Source organism: Lepisosteus oculatus, chromosome 24, assembly GCF_040954835.1.
Source record: "Lepisosteus oculatus isolate fLepOcu1 chromosome 24, fLepOcu1.hap2, whole genome shotgun sequence".
NCBI lineage: Eukaryota > Metazoa > Chordata > Actinopteri > Semionotiformes > Lepisosteidae > Lepisosteus > Lepisosteus oculatus.
In genome coordinates this window covers 7,385,348-7,396,548 of record NC_090719.1, presented here as the reverse complement: position 1 = coordinate 7,396,548, position 11,201 = coordinate 7,385,348, and the positions used below count along the sequence as shown (strand labels likewise).

Genomic DNA, 11,201 nt, shown 5'->3' with positions numbered 1-11,201 from the left:
ACTTGACCAAGTGCAGAAATCTAGGTTAGAGCTCCAAGGTATTTCTAATCAAACCACAGAGGCATGAAGATGCCTTCGTATCAGAGTACAGAGAATTTAAACCACTTGTAAATGTCTGCCATAGTGAAATAATTGCGCAATTCACATTTTCTAGTCACTAACACGCCCCAGGATATCAGCTTCTCTATTCCTGCTTCAGCTGTATAATTCGTACTAGAGCTTGTAAGGTCTCTTAACCTGAAGCAGATCTGCTGCTGTGGAATAACTACTACATTTTCACAGCCCTGTGTACCCTCAGGGTCACGCTTTGTATGAATATAAAAGCAGGTCAACAGGTGAAAAACTGTTCCATTAAATAGAAAAAAGCCCCTCTACCCACTAAATGATGTTTTGCCCTGGAATTGAAAATCCTGATGTTGCAATGTGCTAATCACACACAGATATACACTCATTTAACAATTCAGTGATTAAAGTTTATAAACAGTAAAACAATTTTAATTAATGCAGTAACAGCCTGTTGAGCCTGATGAAATGAAAATGTCCCAGTGGATAGCCTATATCAGTATCTCTTCCTCTGTCACAGCAAGACCTGATCATCCACAGCAGCTGGATAAAGCTGCTAATAACTCAGACTACTAGATTAGCAAGCAACATTACATTCGAGAATAGTTTTAGTTTAGTTTTTTAGCCCAAGCACAGTCTGATCATTTTTTCGTTTTTTTAGTCCAAGAAAACACTATTGTGTTTTATTTTTATTATTGCCGGAGCAACATATATAGGTATAAAGCAAAAATTAAATTTGTAAATGCTAATATGAACATAAAATGTAAAATTTCTAACTAAATTTTGCATTATCACAATATAATCAGTACAATAAGAACACCCAACTTAGAACGTAGTGGGCAAGATCCTTAAGTGAAAACCTTCAGACTAGGAGGTTGTTACTCTGGATGTCAAGAAACATCTCTCAACAGATCAGATCACAGTTCTGTGAAATCAATGGAAAATGAGTAAGCCATCTCTTTTTCATGCTTTTAGATAAGAGTGTGTATAACAGAGTTACCATGTCCTGCAGACAGTGTTACACTCTGGTAAGTAGCTGAAGACATGATAGCTTGATCAAGACAAATTGCTCAAGGCCTCAGGAATCTTAAGTGTTTTAACATTCAGCCACAAAAATAATTACAACTACGTCACAAGGATTGGGAATTTTCCATGATTGTTGATGCACTTTCAACACAAAAGATGCTGGCTAGGATAAACTGTCCACCCAACCCACATCCACCACTTCCTGATGAAAAACAAAACGAAACTCTTGGCTCGGGAAATCAGGTTCAGTGACTTCATTAAATCTATCAAAAGCATTTAAAATGTCACATTTTAAAGGACACAGCCTTAAGATGATTTTGTCTTCAGATAAGTCATTACTTCCAGTGAAGTTTACAAACACACTATGTATGGGAACTAGTCTGTGCAATGCTGCAAACATTATAAACATTGCATCAAACTAGGAAATGAGCACAGCTTTTTTGTTTATGCAAGAAATTAACCCGAATTTACTTCTGAGTCCTTATTTACAAGAGAAATTATTTAGGTAAATCAAGTGAATTTGAATATCCAATTTAGGTGGAAGCATTTATTATTTCAAACACTCAATTTTCAATGCTTTTTCTAAAACAATCTATAGACTTGACCCCTCAAGTATCTTAGAAGAAACAGGACATTCTCCTAACTTGTAGGATGTACTGTAAAGTTCCAAGATGTACAAGCTTGTTGTTGAAAGTCTCCACTGCCTACATAGAAAGTAACACAAAGAGGTCAAAAGGCAGTCTGAGTAGTCCTTCCCATAGGACTGACTTTGTTGAACTTCCATCTGTGCTACTGGTGATGGTGGACTGATGTACATCACACTAAGAGGCGAAACCCAGGAGGAGATGAGAGCAGACTCAGAAAGGGAAGTGCTGAAACAGAATTACCATGCTAGCTTTTCGCATTGTACGTCTGAACACACAATCTCTTGCCGATAGAACAGTAACCTCAGTGAGCACAAACAGGCTTGGAAGGCCATCAGGCTTGAGAAAGGCAAGGTTCTCACGAAATCTGATTTGTGTTTCACATTGTGACTTTGTAACTGAACCTTTAATCTTGGAATACAGATAAAGATTAAACTGTTTCGCTAAACATAATGCCAGGTTATGATTTCACTGACGGTAACGGTCAGCCTTTCTAGTGTAAAAACGTACCCATTAGCGGCATTATTACACAAGTCTCTGACATTTCATCTAGCCCCTCAAAATTCCTTTTCCAGGAAAAAGCCTGATGTCATGGAAAGGGATTTGCTTTTTGCTAAGACTTACTTAAGAAAGAAGTTGAAAGAGTTTTACTGGTACAGAAAAACGTCTACACCACCTTTTACAAAGGACATAAAATAAAACCCATTTAAACAAAAAAATGAAGACATCTCTGTTTGTTGCCTTGATTGCAATGAGAAAAGTTTCTGGATAGGTTCAGATGACTTTTTGGTTCTTTTTTTTCCCCCAACATATGACCAATTTACATTATTTTAGGTGGGGTATTGTAAATATCTGGGAAATTAACCATCTGTTCCCATTTTGTGGATTCTCCAAGGACAATCAGAGTGAGCCATCTTTTTGCAAAGACACAAAACTGAGGACATCATTGTAACATCCCTCATCAGTACAGAACTCTTCAACTGCTAAAGTATGTTACAATATGTTATTAAAAATGACCGTAACATTTTCCCAGTATTCCAGAAGTACTGAAATATTGCATTCTATGAATCTCTAGAACTATAGTCATATTTGGTGAGCGAACTATCCAAGTGGGCTGCATAACAAGTCTAGGGGCAGATGCCGACTTTATAGAGACAGCTGTAGATGCATAAGTCATGTTTATATATAGTATTCTAGAAATGGTTTCTATAATGGGTCATTGCTCAACACAGAGTCCAGTTAAAAGCATGTATATTTAGCTTGAAGTGGATTTAAACTAATTTCTAGGAAATCATTGCTCTTTTCATTCACTATTCCACCACGTCAGACTGATGTAATGGAAATAAACACACTGAGCAGAAAATTATGTTAAAGCTGTTATTCACAATGCTCATACTGGTGCTAAAGGGTTAACATTTAATTTTAATAAAACGTAATTAAAAAAAAAACAGAGAAAGGGAAGGCCTAAACCTTATAGATTCCTTAAACAAACATTGCTGACCATCTCAGCAAAAAGTGAACTTTATATTTAGGGTATTATGCCTATCTAAAGGCATGTGTTTTAAAAACAAAAGTCCACCACAAAATGTCTCAAAAACATTCCTCTTTACTTTGTAAATAATTCAGATACAGTTTTAGTTGTTTTTTAGAACTTAAATGTTTTGTTCATTTTTTGGGTATTTGGAAACAGTCCAGTTATTTTTGGTAGCTTACATAAATGTTATAAAGCAGACATTTTTTTCAAGTCAACATGCGTAGACTTTGTATACTTGCAAAGGAACAAGTAAAGGTTTATTCAATGCTGAAAAGAGAAGAAAAGAAACAACATGGGGAACACCCGAAGAAGGCTCCACAGCTGAAAGGGTTTATTTTCTTCTCTTTTCAGCATGGAATAAATCTTTGTTTGTTAGAAATACTTGTTACAAATTAGTTCTTGTAAGAACAGCAATTTAAAAGAATGGAACACTATGCCTGGATCAATGGTGCTTTTTTATAGTTCTTCTAGTTCATAAGGAATTTAGTTTTCAATTAAAAACAAAAAAAAATCACGAGCAAAAACAAAAGTAACCAATGAAATACATAGATTAGTTCTTACCCTATTTGCAGTCACAGCAAAGTACTGGAGGTTCTGTAAGAAGCCGATGTCTGCTGGAATGTATGTCAGGTTGTTGTGACTCAGGTCCAGGAACCTCAGCTTCCGACAGAAGAAGAGCTGGCTAGGGATCTTCTCGATCTTGTTGCGGTTCAGGTAGAGCCGCTCCAAGTTGGTGAGTGTGCCAATCTGGATGGGGATGTAGGCAATTTGGTTGTACCAGAGTTTAAGGCAAACAAGACGGTGAAGGTGCTGGAAGCTAATGATTTCCTCGATGGTCTTCAGATTGTTGTCCTTCAGGTCGATCTCCTGGAGGTTGTGAAGGCTGAAGATGGAGTGAGGGATACGCTCCAGGTCACAGCGGATCAGCTCAAGTTCCGTCAGGTTGACCATTTTCTTGAGGCTGTTGAGCACCATCAGCTTGGTGCCCTCGTTGTTGACGGACAGCTTTTGGAGATGGACTCCCACATCCGTCACCACCTGGGGGAGCTTCGTCAGGTTGCTCTTCAGCCTCAGCACTTTGAGTCTCTTGAGTTCCCGCAGGCCATCGATGACGATGTAACGGTTGTTCTCGGCACTCAGGTTACCAGTCAGGTGCAGCTCACTCAAGTTTTTTAGGCTGTAGATCCAGAGTGGGATCTCCTTAATGTCTGTGAACTTGATATGCAAGGATTTCAGGTTTTCCCTCAGGAAGGCCAAAGCAGGAGCTTCAATTTTAGCAGGAGTGTGATACAGCCACATTTCCTTCAAATTAGTGAGCTGGGCAATGATCGGCGGAATTGTAACATCCGGGATTAGCTCCAGCTTGAGGACTTCCAATTCCAGGAGATCAAATACCGTGTCGGGTATTCCACTGAGCATGAAGAGATGTAGCTCCAGCTTATCATGGGAGTTCTTGGTGATCCTCTGACGCAGCTTGTCCAAGGTCCATTCGTTATTGAGATTGAGCTGGCGCAGCTTGTTCTCGCTCACCTCGGAAAGGAAGACTGCAAAACGTTTCGAGTACAGGGGGTCATACTGGTCAATCATGTGTAGCATAAAAGCAAAGTCATTCTTTACATCGGGAATGTCACTGTAGCTGCTCTCCTCCCTGATTGATTCAAAGGAGTACTTCTTTAAAGAACGCCGCAGCATCCAGCAGAGGGTATACATACAGATTAAGCCATAGACCACCACCAGACTGATGTAGAAGGATGCCAGGATTTTAAAGAGGGTGGCCAAGGGATGAGCACAGCGGTACATCTGATATCCTGTGAGGTTCTCGATATCAACACTGCAGTCCACATCAAATTTAATATTGTTCACATAGTAACCAGTGTAGCAAATTATGAGAATAAACTTGATTACTTTGATAATAGTTTGCCTGATGTAGAGCCTATAGACAATGTCACCCTCCTCAACATGCGTGCGGAATTTCTTTACCTTCTCAAACAGGGCTTTCGCTTGCTCTCCCTCTTTTTTGTCCAAGACTCCCGTCTCTGAGCGATCTACAATCCCTTGCTCAATGCGAGACTTAGTCCTCTGCAGCATGGGCACACTGGCTTCCACGTCCTCACTGACAGAGGAAGCCTTCTTATCCATGGATCCATTCATTTTCCCCAAGGCCGGTTTTGGATCACTCTCCTCCACCACGGTCTCGGACAGAGCACGTGTTGTCCAAGGGGAGTCAAAGCACTTGAGTAAGATGGATACAAAATGCTCTAGTTTGGAGCTAGTCCTGGGGAACTTGAACCAGAAGTTACTGCAAGCCAGGAAGATTAGAGTGTGGAGTAAAACCAAATAAGGGAAATACTTTGCAAACCAGTGCAGTTTGTTCTCGTAACAAACAGCATCCACATAGTTGTACTGGTGTCGATCCAGGTCATACTGGATCCCTTTGGGCTCGTAGACCAGGGGGGAAGGACGAACACTACTGTTTATGTACTTTTTGGGTGAGAAGGGGTCGCAGGTTTTGTTGACCACCCATTTACAAGGGAGGCAGATCATTTTGTCCTGAGTCACCTGCAGCGTTCCCCCAAAGACAGCGATCATCAGCATGACGATGGAGATGTAGTCGGTGAAGACATCCCACCATGGCTTCAGGATCCGGTAAGCAGGCTGGGTGTCAGCAAAGTAACGGAGCTCAGTGATGGGAATCATGTCTTATCTGTAAAATATAAATTGCTGCATCATTTCCTTGAAGTAAACTGTACCCTAATGCTTCACACTCTTTTCATGCCAATATTTAGTTTGAATTCACAGAAAGACTATGCTGATCAATCAACTAGATACAGTGGATATAAAAAGTCTACACACCCTTATTGAAATTGCAGGGTTTTGTCATGTAAATACCAGTGATTGGTTAACTCTGATCATAACTACAGCCCCCATTATAAAAGGGTGTGCACACTTATGCAACCAGGGTGTAATAGGATTTTTAATTTAGATCATTTTTCCTAATAACTATCCATTTGTTTTTCTCTTGGCTTTTGTTGGTTGCAAGGTCACATTAAAGATGGAAAAATGTCTGACATGATCTTGATTTATGGCTTTACATCACAAAAACCTGCAATTTCAATAAGGGTGTGTAGACTTTTTATATCCACTATACAAGGTCCTTTCACAATTGCAGATCTTGTTTACTAATCATTAGTTCTTGTATGATTAGAAACCTCAGAGTAAACATAATAGTACAAAAGTAAACAAGTAATTAATGACAACAGAAGAGAAAACAGTGCACTCCTTAGGAGTATATAATCAAATTGGCATTATCATGTCTCTCTTCAACTTAATTTGTGCCATTTTCCCTCTTCAAAGTTGTTTTTTATTCTGCTAAGGAACAGAAACTGCTGAGACCAAATCTCAGCAATATCTTTTGGAGCCATTACTTTAATTGTGGTATACAGATCTGCATAGCATCTGTATTTTGCATATATTTCAAAAGTCTGTTTAGATTTTGTCAAGATCATTCACAGAACTACATAGTTTATCGCCATAATTCACGAGCTCCAATTACTTTATCCAGTGTCATTGACTATTATGCCATCAATACAAAAAAATATTTAAAACTGCTTCCGACATACTAGAAGGGTAATATGAAAGACAGGAAATGACTACAGAAAGCCAAAGAGGCCCAAATAGTATTCTTGCCTGTTAAGAATATAGATTGCATCTGCATTGTTGTTTTCAAAGAGCGCCTTTCCATTCATGTTTAAAGGCTTTCATCTTTACTTCATTTCAAAGACTTCAATTATTTCAGAATGTTCCAGACACACTGCTTATAAATCAGAAACAATAATGAAAAAAGTACATATCACCAACAATCCAAATCAATTAACTGCACCATACCCAGTAACTACACTACCTAATAAACAGGAACATCTGTTTAACAGATGTGTCAAAGTCCAAGCATGTTTGTTATGATGGTTTAAGACAAAACAACTTCCTTTTGCTACAGTTCATTTTTTAAGATGCAAGACATACAGTAAATAAAGTTGCCGGAGGTACAAGATGCCATCTGGATGGTGATATATATCAGGGCTGTGAAGATTAAAGATCTCTCCAAGCCCATTGTTTCTTATTTCACCTCTGACGGCCACGACCACTCTAATCTCTCCGTCTGTGTTCTCAAAGATGGTTTTCCGAACTCATACATCAGAAAGACTACAGAAACCTTATCCTGCAGCTAGGATCACACTTTCCCCCTTCTCTTAACGACAGACTACTATTCTACTACTTTTTCTCCATTCATTGGAAGTTTAATTTCACACCTTTCTACACCTATCCTGACTTCACACCTCTTGATTGGCCTCTCTTTCTGTCCCCTGCTCCCACCTCTAACCCCTCCTCCCTCCCAGCCTTTGTTCTCCCACTAAATTACCTCTGCCTACTGCCTTGTCTCTCTCACACCCGAAGAAGGCTCTAAGGCTGAAACGTTTTTTTAAAATGTGTTCCAATTTTTTAGGAATTTCAGGAACTTGTGCAGATATCACTTGGTGAATAGAACAGCAAGAACACAACTGGTGCCAAGCCCTTGCCATCATTGCGCTGCATAATATGATTTACATTAAAAAGAAAATGTAAAACTGAGCTGCAACAGGTAATCACTGCCAAACTGTGTGAAATTAGTTACCAATGCAAACGTGGTGAGAATTTCAAAAGAAGCTGGTTTAGAAACATGCAAAGCCACAGCAGATATTGGCTTTGTCAATCATTTGCTGGAGGCACTGGGGGGAAAGATGGGTAACAAGTTTGATTGTTTTAGACTCTGCTCCAAGTTGGGTTTTTAAAGTCCAAGAAAATTAAACAATTTGGAGCAGTTCTACATAAGAACACCCAATATCATTCAGTAATAGCCTGAATCGAGAAAAGCTGAAATCCCATATCTTCATTAAATTGTAACATCTGCAAACTAAAAACCATCACTTCAAATGAGCTTATTAGAGATTCTCCAATATATGGTAAGCAAAAAATGTTTTAATCACGTCTGAAAATAAGGAATCTGTTGAGACCGTAGATGGACCCACTTCCTTGTTCCCTGCGGTGATATTGTGTTAATGACCTCATCTGAGATCATCCTCTGGGATAAAATTTCTTTTGATGGGAAATGTGAGATGTATGACCGCACAAATGAATGAGATGCACTGACTAACCCTGTATGTAATACGTTTCACTTGTTTTTGTTCAATGCAGCATGACTAAGGATTTTTTGGGAGTTCAAATAAGACTAAAGTTCTAATAAGTCAAATGTGATTTAAAAAAAACACATCACAAGTAAAATATAAATAATACGATTATTAATACATCTCATTACAAATCAATGCCCCGAATGAATGAATAATTTAGAAGAGCTAATGGAATTAATACAGATTAACAACCATAATTATCCAAGTCAGCCTCTTCACTGCAACCAAAACATGCAACACGTAAAAGCATCCAAGATAGCACATACTATATATAACCAAAGTGCTTTGTACGTGTACTTCGTTTCAATATTTTGATAATGTAGATAAAAATTTATTTCACAACAACTGGCTGTTCACATTATAAGTGCTTTTCTTCAAAGTTTACACCATAAAACATTTTAAATTTTATTTCACATGGCACAAGGTGAATTGGTCCAATACCATCAGAGCACAGCTTACATTACATTTTTGCCTTTTACAATTTGTACGCCAATAAAAAAGGACAAAGGTCTGCATGTCTATGTATGCTGCCCAAAAACCAAATGTTTAAAAACATCAAGGTTTAACAAAGTGGCTTCACCCACAAAAAATACATTTAAATTAAATTTAAAGCTTACCCAAAGACATCCAATGAAATGGATTTCATGACTTTTTAATTACCTAACTGCACAACCGAATTTGGTTGAAAACGTCAAAGCTAAGCTTTGTCTTGAGTAAGAAATTTTTAATTTAGAAGTAACTAGTAAGTTATCAATAATTAATTTAAATTAGATACATTTTCTGACAGGACTTTACAGGGGTTGAGGTTTTACAACAAAATCCTACAGAAAGATTCGAAGATTTTTCACAGCTTTATTTTAAATGGGGTGTTTAAAGACCTTCAGGAGCTGAAATCTTTAGAGAAAACAAAGACTCACCCCAGAGGCTGACATCTTAGTTTTAAATTCCCTTTGCTTCTCATTATTTTCAGGGTGGGTTATGCAACAGTTCCCCTTGATGTTAAATGTCTGCTCTGTGTGGCTCTGCTAACATGGAAGTGGTAAAGACAGCTCAAAAGCTTTTCTTCGACATGCCCCACCTCCACAAAGTTGGTGTGGCTACCATACAGTTTCCAGCTGGGGCAATCTGATTATAAAAACCCCTCCTCTTCCCCACTCCCACATATCCTGCATTGCCTTGGGCACAATTTCAATTCCTTTCCTCCAAGGATTTCTCTCCCTCATTTGAATTATTGGAGATCTGCCTTTTCAGGTGATCACAGAGTCCAAAACAAATCTCAGAGGTAAATGTTATCATCGTGAGAAGACAAACATTCATGTGATATCGAAAGAAATCTGAAAGAGATTTATCCAACTGAAACCTAAAAGCATACAGTCCCTTACAGTGTGGTTTCTCACTAAGAGTTACATTTGAAGTGTCAACGGCCTGAAACCTGACAGCAACATTTTTTAAGACCAGACAAAAGTTCTTTCACAGATGTTAGTTTTTTAGAATGACACCTGTGGTGCAATGTCTGCAACAAGACAAGACTCGTCCCTCATCTCCACATAATCATCCCCTGAGAGTTATCCTTTGCCTGCTAATAATATTGAAAGCAGGGGATTAGCCAGCAGAGCTCCATCTCAGCCACAATGCTTTTGTTGAGGACGATAAAACATTTCACACCATGGCTGACCTGTGCCTCAAGTCATTCTTTTTACTTGAACCAGCTAACTTGAGGCTTGACTTGGGTCTTGGCTGTTGAAACTTGAGACTTGATACTGTTCATGTTGAATTATTATTCTCCCTCACTCTGCATAATTGTCACCTGACAATGGTCTGCTGCTGCTCTGGCTAATTCTCTATTGTTTTTTTCTGGTCTTAAAGTACTGACATTTGTTTTCAGGATGGAAAGCTTTAAATAGCACTGGATTTCACGGTTATTATTGAGAAGTCTATGAACAGTGGACATAAAACATATGCCTGCTTTTCTGCCTTTACCGACTTTCATTCTTATGATTCTTTGGCAGTTTTAACCTTGAAAGATGTTAAACACTTCTGTCAATGGAACCTTTGCACAGATGTCTTAAATGACACGGAGTATAAACGCTACACTGGATGGAGAAAAACAAAGCAAATGTATATTTTAACAATGAATTCACTCATCACTAGGAGGCAAGTACTGTACATATACTGTTATTTCCCTCTATTATCTGACTCACATTCCTATCGTGACACACATTCCAATTTTATTGGAATAACATAATAGTTAAAAAGGAAACAGTAGCTCTATATATTTGATAGCCAGTCATAAAGGTGCAGGTGCTTAAAAATATTGAAAAGGTTGTCTCGCACTGAAAATGCAGTTCTGTCAATGTTTGTCACGTAGTTCTGTGTACGTTGGTGAGGTTTAGGTCAGCTAATGCAAGTTAACAAGATTATGAGATCCCCTAAAATTGGGAGATCACAGTCACAGTTATGCCAAATATTGATTGAAATTCATTCAAATTACTGAAAGTAATCATTTTAAAATACTTTTGTTACTTTTGTTCCATACCTGGTCTTTGTTAATTGCACAATTGTTCTGAAATTATATGTTGATAATGATTTTCAATTTCTGATTCATGTACATGTACAATACAGGCCTAAATGTAACATCACTTCAGTGATGCGATTACATCTCTGATTCAGAGTTTTCAGAATATCAAATAGACAAAAACTTGTAAGTTCTTA

At 38.2% G+C, this 11,201-nt stretch overlaps 1 protein-coding gene across 5 annotated transcripts in view; it reads right to left on the bottom strand.

The window, feature by feature from the left end:
- lrrc8aa (leucine rich repeat containing 8 VRAC subunit Aa) overlaps positions 1-11,201 on the bottom strand; it is a 29,566-nt gene that overhangs the window by 8,332 nt on the left and 10,033 nt on the right. For 4 of the 5 annotated variants that reach the window (XM_015366937.2, XM_015366933.2, XM_015366934.2 and 1 more), the window contains exon 3: positions 3,829-5,971. In XM_015366937.2, the coding sequence (XP_015222423.1) occupies positions 3,829-5,964 (2,136 nt within the window). In that variant the 5' untranslated portion in view covers positions 5,965-5,971. Of the gene's footprint in view, positions 1-3,828; positions 5,972-9,406; positions 9,501-11,201 lie in introns of those variants that run through there. The other variant, XM_006640659.3, reaches the window with a different exon arrangement.